Raw genomic sequence first — 14,662 nt, 5'->3', positions numbered from 1 at the left:
TACGTGTGCGTCCAAGGCAAGATATCGTAACTGTGAAAGAGAAAAAGAAAAGGGGGTCTCCGACGGCATATCACCTCGCCATCCGGTTCTCGACCTCCCACAGCGCCCGCAGCAGCGCCAGCCCGCTGCCCTGCGTCTCCACGGTCCGGCCGCGGCCCCTCGTGTTGGGGTCCGACGCGTCGCCCGGCCCCCTGCCACCGCGCGAAGAGTCCAGCGGCACCTGGCCCTGGCCGCTCCTGTACGCCGCGGCGGCGGGCAGGTTCCGCGCCGCCGAGTGGGCCACGTTCGCGCCGCCGTGCGGGACCCAGACGTCGTCGTCGGGCACGCCGTAGGTGCGGTAGTCGACCCCGCGCTCCCCGTCGCCGTCGGGCGTGGTGGGCACGATGGCGCCGCCGCCGCCGCTCGTGCCGCCGAGGTTGAGCAGGCCTGCCGTCCACCACATGCCGAAGACGCCCCTGCCGTCGCGCGTCGCGAGCGCGGCGCGGGCGTTGTGCCGCAGCCAGTGGGCGTAGGCCGAGCACGCGGCGTCGTGCTCGCGGGCCACCTCGGCCAGGTCGCCGGCGACGGAGCCGGAGGCGAAAGAGGAGGAGGCCGGCGGCACGGCGACGTCGAGGGGCGCGCAGAAGGCGGTGAAGTGGTGGAAGTAGTTGCCCTTGAAGGTGTGGCTGTCCTGCGAGCAGTCGCCCGACACGTCGCACTGGTCCTCCATGACGCCGCCCCGGCCGAGGCCGCGCCAGGGCGGGAGCTGGCCCGGCTTCAGGCCGCCGAGGTCGTCGACGGGGCGGTCGCCGCGCAGGTCCCAGCCCGTGGCGTTGACGGCGTTCTGGATCAGCCGGTGCCCGTCGCGCAGGTACCTGTCGTCGCCGGTGACCGTCCACAGGCCCCGGAGGCCCGTGAGCACGACGCCCTGGTTGTAGGTGTAGACCATCTCGTTGCGGACGTCGCACTTGGTGTTGGACGAGTTCTGGTTGTAGCCCGAGATGTGGAAGCCGTCGATGAAGAGCCCCTGGTCGTTGGTCATCCCCGAGGCGGACAGCCAGGCGTAGCCGTCGAGGGCGGCGTCGAGGTACTTGCGCTCGTGCGGCTTGGCCGGGTCGTGCGGGCCGCTGGCGCCGGCCATGTAGGGGGAGGTGTTATCGTCCCCCGGGAAGAAGAGGTACATGTTGGCCGATGCCGAGATCCAGAGCTCGTTGGTGATGGCGTTCTTGTAAGGCTCGAGGCGCGGGTTCCAGTTCATCCCGCCATCGCAGAGGCGCGTGTCCCAACCCTTGACGGCAAACTCCCAGAACAGGCGGGATCGGTGGGCAAAAGGTGGGATCCAGGTGTTTCCGTACCAGGTCTGATTGCGCAGCATGCCAGCAATGCCACCCTGCGGGTCCGCGATGGGGGAGGAAGGGTAGTAGAGCTTTGCGTGGTAGTTGATGAACTGTATAGCATCAAGCCAGCCCAGGACGACCCAGAGGATGTCATCGTAAGCCTCGTTCCGAATGGCAATTGCGTCCTGGCCGAAGTAGTAGCTGATGAGCTGGGAGAAGTAGGTTGTGATGAGGTTCTCCCGAACCCTGTAGTCGATAGACTCAGCCAGCTCCTTCTGCTCAAAGCCGCGAGACAGCGAGCTGAGAGCACCGGCGACGTGAGAGCCCATGACGGCGGCGGTCCAGTCGATGGCGGTAGGCCATGTTCCCAGCCAGGGCTGGAAGTAGGTGTCCTGCATAGTCTTGAGCGCTGACAGCATGTCCTCAAAGATCTGGCCCTTGGATAGGGTGGGATCGGCCTCCGCGTTGGCCACATCCCTTGAGAAGGGGAGAAATGACCTTGCTGTGACTGGACTGGCTATACTGGCAACCGCGGTGGCGGCAACCCAGAGCCTTGTTGCTATCATGACGGCGATCGAGACTCAGGTTGCCGTTTGAGCATTCTCATAAGAGGAGCTATTCAAGTCGTAGCAGAGGCGATCTTGTCCCAGTAGCAGGCATTCACACTGCCTATGCTAAGCAGGATAGAACCCCTGGCTTTCTCTGCTTGATCGAAAACGCAGTGAAAGCCACGCCGTGCCGTTGAATCTTGCCGAGACAACCTCTCAGCCCTGACCTGAGGGCGTTTCAACCCAGGTTCGCCAAGAGGTCTGTGAGTGTCCTGAAGAGCTGTAAGTTGTCCAATCGTGATCTGGAGACACTCTATAAAGTTTATAACACCCCGATGTACATCCAATGCTTCGTGGCAGGAGGGATAAAACAACTCAAATCGTCTAGCGACTCTGTTGGAAGCAAGCAATGCAGTACAGCCGCTCAGCAATGATAACCCAAGAAAGGACGCACAAGTGCCACCTTGAACCAGGAAAGAGAGCGAGGACGAAAACCCAGCGGGACTTGGACAATGTATAGACAAGATATGGGATGAAGAGAAACGAGGAAACAAAGAAATACAAGAATCAACGATACGAAGTCAAGGGCCGTCGCAAGTTTCCAGCAGACTTGGCAGCGGCCGCATGACGGGCTCTGATGATCGGCAACAGGTTTCAATTGCCTGCCATATCTCCCCCCGCAGCAGTCGCAGCGGATGTGCATATCGGTCGGTGGGCCGCATGGCACCGGCGCAGGTGCTCCGCTCGGTGGGTGACTTTGGAGGGGTTTCAGCAGCGGGCTAGTGGGCGCGATAGCACGCGTATTGGTCGCCTGGGCAAGTGTACCAGGGCGCCTGGGACACCAGTGGACACGAGGCGCCACCTAAGAGACCCCTAATCGCAACGGAGCATGTCCCTCGTGGGGTCAACCACTGGGCGGGATGATGGTTCCATGGACGGTGTGCATGACCACATACATAGACGGACTTGGACATTGAAGCCGTGGATGCAACAGTGAAGACATGGATGGTGGAGGGACGACGTACTGTTGCAAAACAAAATGCAGGCATGGATATTTCATTAATCTCGAGATCATCAGCATTGATCACTATACGCGAAGAAGCACCGGCTAAGTGTCACTACGACTGGGGGAGTTGAGATCATCCAAAACCACACCAACTGTAACCAATTCTCCCTCTGTCTCTGTCCTATGGCCGGGGCACAAGGAACTCGGGAAGCATGTCGTTAAAGAGTGCCTCGAGATCTGGTGTGACCCAGTTCTCAGAGAAGCCCAATACGTCGGCGCTTGTACCGGTGGCATCGGGTCCGAGCAGTCGGTCTACCCCGGTCATACCGCCGCCGCCCGCCATGGCCCCGTTCCCTGTGCCGGCCGTAGCTTCTCCCGGGTGCGTGTCCAACGCCTCTGCCAGCCTCGTGATCGTCAACTCGAACAATCTCATGGTCTTGGATCCTGTACGTGACCCATGCGCCATAGCGTCCTGCAGGATCGCCGCAATCTCCTCGTTGCTTCGCGGGCTTGTGATGGCGGATGCGCCCAGCAGCGGGGGCTTGTAGATGAAGTGAGCAAGTACCGTCATGCCGTAGGTTACGACAAGGTAGAAGAAGTCGGGTAGCTCTCGGACGATAGTGCCTGGCAACTGTCCAAATGTCTCGACGAGCTGAAGAGCATTCTCCCTGCTCTGCGCAGTCCATTGCTCGAACAGCTTGGCCTCCTGGGCCTGCCGATTGTCGGATGAGGCTGACTCGTGGCCAATGTCTGACCCATTCTGGCCGTCCATGATGCGACTCTGCCGTTGCGCCCTGTGCTCTTCAAGAGCTCTGCGAGTTATCACGAGTTGGCAGAAGTTGGAAGTCAACTTGATCGAGCAGAAACGATCATCTCGATTTTCTAGACCTCGTGTTAATCGTCACCCGTCTCCAGAATCAAGTGATAACATACCAAATAGGTGGTGCCATTGATTCTTCCATCGCGTTATTGCCCTCTGGACATGGCCATATCTCGAGAAGACCTCCTCGGACAGCACCTCCTCCGTGAGCATGAGCATGGCGAGACCAGCGAGCTCATAGCCATCGTAAGCCGATGCTTCAAAGGAGTCGATGATGGTGCGTGCTTGCTCAATGTAGGATTTGGCAATGGTTGGAGGCCGTCCAGTACCAATAGCATACCTTGAATACGGTCAGCCAAATCCTCACCTGAGCTCTAAACTATTGAACTCACTGTAGATGGCACAAGCACGTTGAGTTCCACAGCCTCAGGCTCAACCTATCCAGCGGGCTTGCAGCTCCGGATCTCAGGCTCGAAATGATCCTGGTGAAGCTGAGGTTGAGCATCTCCTGCTGTGCAATATAGCCGCTGAGGACCCAGCTGTCGATGAATTCGGAAGTCTCCTCTGGGCTGGTACTCCACACAGTCATAATCAAAAGCGCTAGACATGCGTCTGTCGGTAAAGGGCTGATCAGGAACAGCCTCTGCATCGCCTTGCGCACGTGCTCGTACAGTGTGTAATGCTGCGGCGAGTTGCAAAAGTCATCATCCAGTCGACAACCCTGCAGGCAGCACACAGCGAAGAGCAATGCCGACTTGTTGCGGATGGTGACGAGATTGCTGCCCATGCCAGCCCAGTCTTCAATCTGCAGCCATGGACCGCACCGCTGAAGGAATCTGGAAAGAGAACAGTTAGCGGGGATCCGCGATGCTGAAGCCATGACGAGCACATACACCTGCTCCAGTCGGAGCGCCTGCTCTTCAGTCATGATGCCCTGGATAACGATGTCGTCTGTTGCATCAAGTAGACGCTCGATGCCACTACGTCCGGGATACTGGCGACGCATGATATTGATGGGCGCGAGATTCGTGGTGGTATCCGGAGCATTGGTCGGGTGGCCATACCAGTCCTTCTCGCTGGTGAAAGCCGTGGCCGTGTCATCTCTCTGGGATGATGTATCGGTTGAATTGTCCTTGTTCAGGTGTGAAGTCAAGGTTTTCACTTCTGCTCGAAGGCTCTCGAGGAGACTCTCGTGGCGATCTAGTCTGCGAGAGGACGGTACGTTAGATGAATGAGCCAGGGGTAGTTCAGAGTGAGATGCTACCTTGAATTGAGTGACTCGAAGCCGGGCGCCGGGCTTTGCGCAATCCGGCCTCCTTCAGGCGGTTCAGTACGAGGCTCGCGCATGAGGGAGCAGTCGAGCCTGCGAAAGTATGGCACATGTGAGCATTGATGAGTTTGATGAGTGCACCTTGAGTGAGCGCATCAGAGGGGCCTTCGCACCTGAGACGCTGGCATCTCTTACAATCGCCGCTGTAGCGATCAAATTCACATCGGACCTTGACGTGGCGGCAGCGCTCGCAAGCCAGAATCCTCCGGCGTTTGCCCGGGTGCTCCGTTCCTTCACCCATCCTCGGCGATGAGTCGGAGCTGCCGTCCGTTCCCGGTCCGTCTCGGAGCTCTGGTGGCAAGGTGTTGTATGAACTGTGATATATCACACGGACCAACTCAACACATGCGGCACACAGTATAGGATGTTAGACAGATGGTGTGTGTGCGGAGGATGAGTCGAACTATCACGATTCCATTGCTGGACGATGGATTCTGGCTTCATTGAAGATACCAATCTCGGGTCCGAGCTCGAGTTTGTGAACGGGCTCGGCGTGAGAGAGACCAGGCTCACATGCATTCTACAGCACTCGCGACAGGCTACAGATCTGATTGCAGTGGATCTGCCACTAAGAGCGGCAAATGGCACTGACTTAGCTAAGCCACAATCGACCGCTTTGGTAATACCGGGACAGCTACTCGCACAGATAAACTAGGTAGGTGCTTCAATGTTCATTCTGTTCTGTACTTCAAGATATGAATGGGATGGCAGGTAGTCTTGTCTCTTTCGGGACATCTGCATGGTTACCCGTGGATAATTCCCTAACTCGAGACATGCAATTGCTGAGGAACAGCTGGAGGACAAGACGGAACTCAGGCATGTGCTGCGAAACGAGGGGCAACATATTGATTGTTTTCGACTCAGGCTCGATTTGCCAATGCAATCCACAAGGCATTGCCCCTTGCACCTTGGCCTGGGTGTGCGTGGCTCGGAGATCTAGACCTCCTGCAAGGGCTGCAAAAGTCGTAAACTTAGAAGGCAAGAAAGGGGGGCAAATGAATCGAGTCGAGTCTTGCTCAGCACAGCACGCGAGTCGACTACGGCGCAAGTACATCTTTACAAGTACAAGTAGAGACGGCCAGTAATAGGAGAGCCATTTTTGTTGAGGACTTGCAGGTCAGAAAGCTCAGGAGGACTCCACACTGTGGGCTTGGTGCTTCGAGGGTCCAACTTCCACCGTCTTCTGCCTCTGAACGCTCACAGTGCGTCTTCGGGCGTATCGGGCATTCGGATCCAAGGCTAGAAGCCAGGTACCTTGCACACCAAAATAAGCTTTGGCGGGTACTTGGAGAAGGGTCCACCACGTGATCCGCCACGCTGAGAGAACCCCCTGGAGTTAGCGCGGGCTGCAACTGGATAACTGGAGGGACCATTGGGCCAGTATTCGCTGGCACTTTTGCGTTTTGGCTCGGGCACTTGCGGCTTGGCTGGGTTTTCTGGGGATAGATACTTCACTTACCTATTCGTACAAGACGGGCATCTTACCCACACTGTTCCGTCATCACTCTTTCTATCTCTCAACCCACTGCCGACACTCTCTCCTGTTCTTTCGTACCTCTACCATCTGGAACACCATCTCGTCTATCTCCCACGTCTAGCACATCTGTTCTGGCAGCAGTCCAAGCATGAGCGCATCAGCCAGTGTCGCCCGCCGGGCGGTCGTCCTTAACCCGTTCCTGGGCAACGGTGCGTTACAGACAGACCCTGCATGCGCCATCCAAAACTCCCGCATACTGACGCATCAACAGGTCGCGCCATATCAAGGACTGCAATGCGGTCTTCCTCGATGCAACTGGCCAGAAACTCGAGGATCCTCGCCCACCAGAACCCTGCGCTTGCTCTTCTTATACCCGTGCGGAACCTCTCGACCGAGACGCACGCCAGCTCGGGCCCGCCATCCGGTCCCCCGCCTGGCTTCGATGCAGAGAAAGCCAAGAAACCCCTGCCTAAAGAGTCTCAAAACGCAGCCCCGAAGACCTCTGCCGAGCAGAAGCAGGCCGATGCCGACGAGTTGAAGAAGACAGCCCAGGAGGCTGCTTCCCGACCTGCTTCCCTCTCCGAACTTGCCGCCGAGAAGGAGTCGGCAGCGGAGAAGAAAGAGGCCAAGAAAGAGGACAAGAAGTTGACCCTGGGTCAAAAGATCAAGAAAGAAGTTCAGCACTACTGGGATGGCACCAAGCTGCTGGCCACCGAGGTCAAGATCAGCAGCCGGCTCGCGCTCAAGATGGCAGCTGGTTATGAGCTCACCAGGAGGGAAAACAGGCAACTCCAGCGCACTGTACAGGATCTTGGCCGGCTTGTTCCTTTCTCCGTCTTTGTCATTGTGCCATTCGCCGAGTTGCTTCTTCCCGTTGCACTGAAGCTCTTCCCCAACCTGTTGCCCAGCACGTACGAAGGGCAGAAGTCCAAGGACAAGAAGGCCTCTACGCTCAGACTGACCCGCAAGGAGGTCAGCTCCTTCCTGCAGCAGACGCTGAAGGAGACCGGCCTGCCGCTGACCCCCGCGACCGCACAGAAGGAGGAGTTCACCAACTTCTTCCGCAAGGTCAGGGCAACCGGAGAGCAGCCCACTGCCCAGGATGTGATCAAAGTATGCAAGATTTTCAAGGACGATCTCACCCTAGACAACCTGTCCAGGCCGCAGTTGGTCTCCATGTGCCGATACATGAACCTCAACACGTTTGGTACCGATATGATGCTCCGGTATCAAATCCGCCACAGGATGCGGCAGATCAAGCGCGACGACCGAGCTATCAGCTTTGAGGGCGTGGAGAGTCTGACGGTATCAGAGTTGCAGACGGCATGTGCGAGCAGGGGCATCAAGTCCCACGGAGTGTCGCCGGCGAGGCTGCGGGAGGATCTTCAGACCTGGCTGGACCTGCGTCTCAAGGAAGGTGTCCCGTCCACTCTGCTTGTCCTGAGCAACGCCTACATGTACGGCCAGTCGAGCACGGCCGAGTCGGGCGCCGCCACTCAGATCGAGGCGCTCACCGGTGTTCTGTCAGCCATCCCTGAGGAGCTCTTCCACGAGATCGAACTCGAGGTTCATAACGCTGAAGGTGCTGCTACCAACAAGCAGCGTCTCGAGGTTCTCAAGGAGCAGCAGGACCTCATCGAGGAGGAGAATGAGCAGAACCAGGAGAACCAGGAGACAGGGTTTGCCACCCCCAGGGATGTGGACGACATCGACGAGAAGGAGGAGAGGCAGCTGCATGCCGAATCTCATGGCCTCGAGAAGGCGCAGGTCAGCGAAGCAGTGGATGCCGAGAAGGACCACATCGACGCGGTCAGGCGTGATGAGGCGGAGAAGTCGGCCAAGGGTGGCGACAACTAGGGGCATGCTATCGCACGCATTGTACTATTTCTTTTGTCTATGGCATATGAGGGGCACGGTTCCTCTCCTGTACTACAAGATAGCGGAGGCAAACGGGCCCCCGGGATAACCAGGGTTTTTGGGAGGTTATAGAACAATCATCTCGACACACAAGGACTGGGATAGAATATCCTCAACTATAGAAGTTCACAATAACTCAAGTCACTTAAGACAGCGTTCTCCAAGTTTCCTGTGCACAGACTGCGTTTTGACCAGTATGGGTTTGGCGCAGGCCGAGACTTTTATTGTAAGGTTGGTGAGCCAGAACCAAGACATCGCTGTCATGATTTCTTTCAGATGGGAATGCGGTTCTTCTCCTCGAAGTGTTACGAGCCAGGAATCAGCGATATTCCCCAGGGTCCTGGCCCACCGGAGCTCAGCGAGTCGTCATAGGCTTGGTTCGTGCGCTAAATGTGAGGTTGAATCAAGTTAGCGCGGTACCTTTCTTGGTGAGGTAATCTGCACCCATTCGCCGTCACTGCTCTAACTCCATAGTTAACTGGCACCCCCCCAAGGCAGCCCTCCTGGAGCTCGATTGCGCCAATTCCCCACCATACGTCAACCCCCCAATCGTAACACCCAGCCTTCCTTCACAAGCTTCCACGACAGACGGCCTTCCAAGTAACCCAGACTCAGACCCAGCTTTCGCAAGACTCCGAGGTGGGTTGCAAACCTCCTCGATCATTCAATCTCCCACCAAATTTCCGTCGACCTCTTTCTTTCCTCTTTCCCTGCTGGGCAATCAGTCAGCATAGTCATCCCGCAGCTGTGGGACACCCGTTCCTGTCCCTCCTCTGGTGTTGACCTTCCCTGGCCATCATGGAGCAAGACAACTTCTCAAACATATCATGGCATAGCGAGCAGCGGGGGGAGGCGTCAGGGTCCAGCAGTGCTCCGCAGGGAGGTGCCACGATCCTAGAAACCACCCACGGCAAGGATCCAGATGAGCCGGTCCCCGACTACCACCGAATGGAAGGCACCGGCATTGGCGGAGAGACGCTCAGCTGCACTGTATCCTCGCCGCTGAAGGAGAACGAGGGCGGCGGTGGCCAGGGATACATCACCTATCTCATCACGACGAATGTGAGTACCATGAATGCCACATTAGCGCCCTGGTTTCTACATTCTCTGGTGGTACACTGGACTAATCTCTGCCATCTATACAGACCACCTTCCAATCCTTCTCCAAATCTACAGTCTCTGTCCGTCGCCGCTTCACAGACTTTGTGTTCCTTTACAAAACGCTATGTCGCGATTATCCCGCCTGCGCCGTCCCACCGCTCCCGGACAAGCAGCGCATGGAGTCTTATGTCAAGAACAGCCGCTTTGACAACGAGTTCACCTCACGACGTGCTCATTCTCTACAGAGGTTTCTCGCTCGCTGCTCACTACATCCTATATTGCGCCGCGCCGCAATCCTTCACCAGTTCCTGGAGTCACCGGACTGGAATGCGACCATGCGAACCCGGTCTGCGCGGGCCAGCACGGACCGAGACCGAGAGAGCAGCGCTTTCGATAACTTTGCCGACAGCCTCATAAATGCCTTCACCAAGGTCCACCGGCCAGACCGGCGCTTCATCGAAGTGCGCGAACGCAGCGACAAGCTAGACGAAGACCTCGGCCACGTCGAAAAGGTCGTCGCGCGCGTGGCTCGGCGAGAAGCTGACCTCGAGGCCGACCTGGCCGATCTGGCCGAGCAGTTCCAGAAGCTCATCACGCTTGAACCGGGCGTCGAGTTTGCCGTGCACGCCTTCGCGGCCTCGGTCGATGACACGGCCGCCGGCCTGCACAAGCTCAAGGACCACACCGACCAGGACTACCTCGGCAGCCTGCGAGACATGGCCGCCTACAGCGGGGCCCTCAAGAACCTGCTCAAGGCCCGCGAGCAGAAGCAGCTCGACTACGAGCAGCTGACCGAGTACCTCAACAAGAGCACCGCGGACCGCGACATGCTCGCCTCGGGCTACCACGGCGGCGGCGGCGGCGGGGCCGGCGGGGCCCTCGCGGGCGCGGGCTCCTACCTGCGCGGCAAGATCGAGGACGTGCGCGGCGTGGACCACGAGCAGAGCCGGCGCGAGCGGCAGCGCAAGCTCGAGATGCGCATCGAGGACCTGACGGCCGAGGTGGAGCGCGCGCACAAGACGAGCGAGATGTTTGACGAGGAGGTCGTCAAGGAGGTCGCCGACTTTGAGCGCATCAAGCGCTGCGAGTTCAAGAGCCAGTTTGGCGCGCTGGCCGACGCCCACATCACCTTTTACGACGGCGTGGCCAACATCTGGGAGCGGTACGTCAAGGAGATGGAGAAGGACGGCGTTCTGGTGCCGTAGACACCGGTGTAGATGTGAGGTGATCACGGTTGGTGGGGGTTGGGCAGCTTATGATGCAAAGGGGGTAGGTAATGGCGTGTGTGTGTGTGCTTGTCAAGTCTTCATGATGAACGGGCGTTACTTTTTTCGAATAGCTTTACTACACTCTGATGCGGTATTATTGCAAAATAAGAGGCAAATGCTGTCCGTCGCTGACAAGTATTGAGTCTTATGTCCCCCCCTCCCCATCGCATCCCATTTCGTTATTCCACACCTGATGGCAGATCAGACAGAGCAAGCAAGGCACGCGTGGGGAAAAGCCCATGCTGAGAGAACTTTGTTTTCGTCCTATTGTTGACCGTAGAGAACTCCCAGGAATGCTGATAATGTAAAAAAGAAAAGAACAAACGCAAGCGCAATGGATTTTGGTTATTCTAAAAGGAAAAACAACAGACCCCAAACAGATTACGCCGGCCCCGGGTTGACTCCAGGTGTGGTGGACTCACCGCCCTACCAGGCCCCGATCCTGTCCATCCTCACTGCCCTCATCGTCATCCGAGTCGGCCCCAATGACGTGCTGCTCTTCTTCCTCCTCCTCGTCGTCCTCCTCCCGGCTCCCTCGTGCCGAGTCACCACTTCTCCTCCTCCTGCTCTTCTCGTTGACCCTCTCGTCCGACCCGCTGCGGTCGGTATAGCCGGCCGCGCCGCCGGCAGCAAACCCATCGTCGTCCTCGTCCTCGTCCTCGTCGTCGCTGCCGCCCGCAAAGGCATCGTACAGCTCGCCGCCCCGCTTGGCCTTGCGCCCGCCGGCCCCGCCGCGACCCACGGCGCCGCGGACCTTCTCGCCGGCGCCGCCCGTCAGGCCCTCGGCCTCCTCCTCGTCGAGCAGCTCAAACTCGTAGTCGTCGCGCGGGCTGTTGCGCAGGCGGCGCCGGCGCGCGATGTACAGGTAGACGCCGAGGCCGCAGCAGAAGGCGACGATGAGGCCGAGCGCGCCGTAGATCCAGATCTGGGTACGCGACGAGACGCCAAACGTGGGCAGGAAGGACGGCAGCCACGAGGAGCTCGTCGGCGCCGCCGACGTCTCGGCGGCCGCGGGCGCGCCGTCGGCCGGGGTCGTGGTCGGCTTGACGGGCCGCGTGGGCTGGTCCGTGGGCGTGACGCCGGGCTCGACGACGGGCTTTGTGACCTCTGGGTCGGGCTTGACGGTGGCCGAGGTGGCGGCCGCCGTGGTGGTGGTGGAGATGATGGAGGCGTGGTCCTTGTCGTCGTCCTCGTTGGGCATGGGCAGGAGGGTGGCCTTCTCCGCGTCGCGAGCCTCGCCCCAGAGCTTGATGTGGAAGTCGGTAAAGTTGCCCGTGTGCTCGTTCTCGACGGTGTCGCGGACGACAACGGTCCAGGTGCCGAGACCGCTCTCGCCCCAGTGGACGACACTCATGAAGGTCCAGTCCTCATAGCCGGTGGTAGCCTCGTCGTTCTTGCGAGTCGCGGAAAGATGGCTGACGACCTTGTTGGGGCTGACGAGGTCGACGCTGAGGTCGCCACGGCGGGTATGAGCTACGTTCATGGTCACGGTGACATGCTCGATGCGCTCCAAGTTGGCCTCCTTGAGCATGTCGGGGTTCACGTCGAAGCTGACAGAGATACCGGTCTCGCCTTGGGGAATGGCCTCATTGACATGAATCCAGGGAGAGAAGAGCCATGCCTGGGGCTTGACCTTCTTCCAGGTCTTGGCCGCCTCGACAATGCCGTAGGAATCGATCTTGCCGTAGGCGAACGTGTGGCTATACTTCTTGCCAATCTTAGTCTCTTGCCAGTCGCCAGAGTCCAGGTTGATGGGAACCGCGGTCATCAAGGCCAGGTACTGCATGTCTCTCCAGGAGAGATCCGGGCGAACTTGCAGCACGAGAGCAAAGATACCAGCCGCGAGAGGAGCCGCAGCCGATGTGCCTCCATGCTGGTCGGCGCAGTTATTGGGTCCGACGTCAGTAGTTCGCTAGCAGGTGGTCAGCATCATGGCGCGAGACTCTAATCTTGGGGCTTTGATGTACTCACGATTGCATCGTTGCTTCCGCTGGAGTAGGTCACGACCAAGCTAGCGGAGCATTTCTCGGAATAGTAGGGGTGTTTTCCCTTCCGGTCAACCGCACCAACAGTGATGCTGTAGATGCTGTTTGTATATCCGTCAAAGTTGCAATTGTCCTCGTTCAGAGCGCCGTTTCCACTAGCGAAAACGTAGATGGAGCCGAGCCCGCCGCGGCCGTTTTGTACGGCGTTCAGCATGGCCCTCCTGATAAGAATGCCGGGTGCATCCATGCTCTTACCATCGTCAGGCGGGCCCCAAGAGCAAGAGTAAATCTGGTTGTTTTGGAAGTCGTAGTTCATAGCTAGGGCTTCGTCGGCGTCCGAGATGGGTTTGGACAGGATCCGGATGCCAGCAATCTTGGAGTCATAGGCGACGCCAACACCGCAGACGTTGTTCCTGACAGCTGACACCTCACCGGCGCAGCGTGTGCCGTGCCTATCGTCGGCCAGCCTGGGTTTTGGCTCCTCGGTCTTCTCATTGAAATCGTACGAGCCCTGTGCATAAAAGTTGTCCTTGAGATCGTTGCTGTACATATCGAGACCATCATCTACGATTGCGACGGTGGCGTTCTTTCCGGTAACGCCCTGCAGCCAGACATCGGTGACGTTGACGTCGTGGCCGACTTGAACGGGGTTGAAAAGATGCCACTGCAGGGGAAATATGGGATCCCTGATGTCGAGGGTGTCGATGACTCTGGTCTGCTTCTCCACCGCCTGCGCATCCGGGCCTTCCTGCTCATCGGTTGGGGGGTTCACCATGTTCTGAGGGCGACGGGGGATGATCCTCTTCTCCCACGGCTGGCGCAGAGCCTGCTTCTGTGAAAAGAGGACTCCGTCGAGGACGTCGCGGAAGCCTATTTGACGTTTCCTCCGTTTCCTCTCGTGGATCTCTCTCTTGACGACATCATGCGCCTCCTTGCGGGACGCGAACATGTGATGGTCCTGCAGCTCCCCTAACGGACCCTTGTGGACCATTCCCAGTCGCAGGGCCACCTCGTCAGGGGAGGCGTCTCGCTCGAGATGGAGGACATAGTAGTCATTCGTATCGTAGCTCTGAGACAGCGACTCGGAGCCGCCAGCGGCAGCAAAAGTCGACAAGCCAAGCAGGCCCAGCAGCGCGTAGAGCTTCATCGTGGAGGCGAAAAGAATGACTCGGGCGCGGGAAGCCGGTCGGGAGCGGCCAAGCGCGCAGAGAAGAGGGATAAAAAGAGGGAGGTGAGCCGGATTGGACTGTTACTCAGGCATGCGTGCGAATGGTGATACCGGGTATTCTTTGTTCGAGGTGTCGTGGTCAGTGAGAAAGGGAGGTTGGCCTCTAGTCAGCAACCGCGCGTGCGGAGGCGAATGACGGGAGGGAGATGTCGAGAGTAAGGTTCGCACGCCGGACGAGTCTGAACCAAAGCGGCAGACACTAAATCCGACGGCGGTCTGGACACAGAAAGCAATGGCGTATGGTATGAAGATGACGGACAATGCAATGCTACTGCAAAAGGGAGAAAATGAATGCCCTTATTCTCAGAATGCGAATGTAGTTACTTGGCGAACGGCTATCACTGTCGACTTTCAACAAGGGACATGTGTCCCCCCCCGAAGCCCCCAGCACCAGACCCTGTATTCATTCATGGGTACAGGGCACTACAGAAAAAAAAGATGGGGGCGACTACGCGGCACACGCAGGCGGAGCCGCCAGGCCAGACGTTTTCGGGTCAGAATAGCGGGCGTCCCAGAGGAGCTTCAGAGGTGCAAACGCTACTAGCAGCCACTAGAGTGGCTCAGAGTGGGAAACCCATTGCTGCTAGCATTGCCCGCCAAGCGCTGAGGCGAATCACAGACCAGAACACAAGCATGCGACCTCGTGCCAAATCCGATGTTTGGGAC

At 58.3% G+C, this 14,662-nt stretch overlaps 5 protein-coding genes across 5 annotated transcripts; 2 read left to right on the top strand and 3 right to left on the bottom strand.

Annotated features, from left to right (window-relative positions):
- Nucleotides 1–70: 70 nt before the first annotated feature.
- E0L32_003294 (uncharacterized protein) lies at nucleotides 71–1,882 on the bottom strand (the record flags this gene model as incomplete). The annotated part of the gene is made up of 1 exon (XM_031137579.1): nucleotides 71–1,882. The coding sequence occupies one exon, from the start codon at nucleotides 1,880–1,882 to the stop codon at nucleotides 71–73; it is 1,812 nt and encodes a 603-aa protein (XP_030998887.1).
- A 1,169-nt stretch (nucleotides 1,883–3,051) lies between these two features.
- Nucleotides 3,052–5,037, bottom strand: E0L32_003293 (uncharacterized protein; the record flags this gene model as incomplete). Its single annotated transcript, XM_031137578.1, has 5 exons — nucleotides 3,052–3,752; nucleotides 3,804–4,030; nucleotides 4,083–4,526; nucleotides 4,584–4,895; nucleotides 4,955–5,037. 5 exons carry the CDS (start codon nucleotides 5,035–5,037, stop codon nucleotides 3,052–3,054), a joined length of 1,767 nt encoding a protein of 588 aa, XP_030998886.1.
- Nucleotides 5,038–6,645: 1,608 nt separating this feature from the next.
- On the top strand, nucleotides 6,646–8,354 carry E0L32_003292 (uncharacterized protein; the record flags this gene model as incomplete). Its single annotated transcript, XM_031137577.1, has 2 exons — nucleotides 6,646–6,706; nucleotides 6,769–8,354. The coding sequence occupies 2 exons, from the start codon at nucleotides 6,646–6,648 to the stop codon at nucleotides 8,352–8,354; spliced, it is 1,647 nt and encodes a 548-aa protein (XP_030998885.1).
- An 858-nt stretch (nucleotides 8,355–9,212) lies between these two features.
- Nucleotides 9,213–10,720, top strand: E0L32_003291 (uncharacterized protein; the record flags this gene model as incomplete). Its single annotated transcript, XM_031137576.1, has 2 exons — nucleotides 9,213–9,476; nucleotides 9,560–10,720. 2 exons carry the CDS (start codon nucleotides 9,213–9,215, stop codon nucleotides 10,718–10,720), a joined length of 1,425 nt encoding a protein of 474 aa, XP_030998884.1.
- Nucleotides 10,721–11,201: 481 nt separating this feature from the next.
- Nucleotides 11,202–13,915, bottom strand: E0L32_003290 (uncharacterized protein; the record flags this gene model as incomplete). Its single annotated transcript, XM_031137575.1, has 2 exons — nucleotides 11,202–12,695; nucleotides 12,755–13,915. 2 exons carry the CDS (start codon nucleotides 13,913–13,915, stop codon nucleotides 11,202–11,204), a joined length of 2,655 nt encoding a protein of 884 aa, XP_030998883.1.
- Between the last annotated feature and the right edge of the window lie 747 nt (nucleotides 13,916–14,662).

The sequence above is a fragment of the Thyridium curvatum genome (assembly GCF_004353045.1).
Source record: "Thyridium curvatum strain D216 chromosome Unknown NODE_14_length_560046_cov_85.173820, whole genome shotgun sequence".
Taxonomy (NCBI): domain Eukaryota; kingdom Fungi; phylum Ascomycota; class Sordariomycetes; order Thyridiales; family Thyridiaceae; genus Thyridium; species Thyridium curvatum.
Note: the sequence above shows the minus strand (reverse complement) of the source record. Positions and strands in the feature narration are given on the sequence as shown.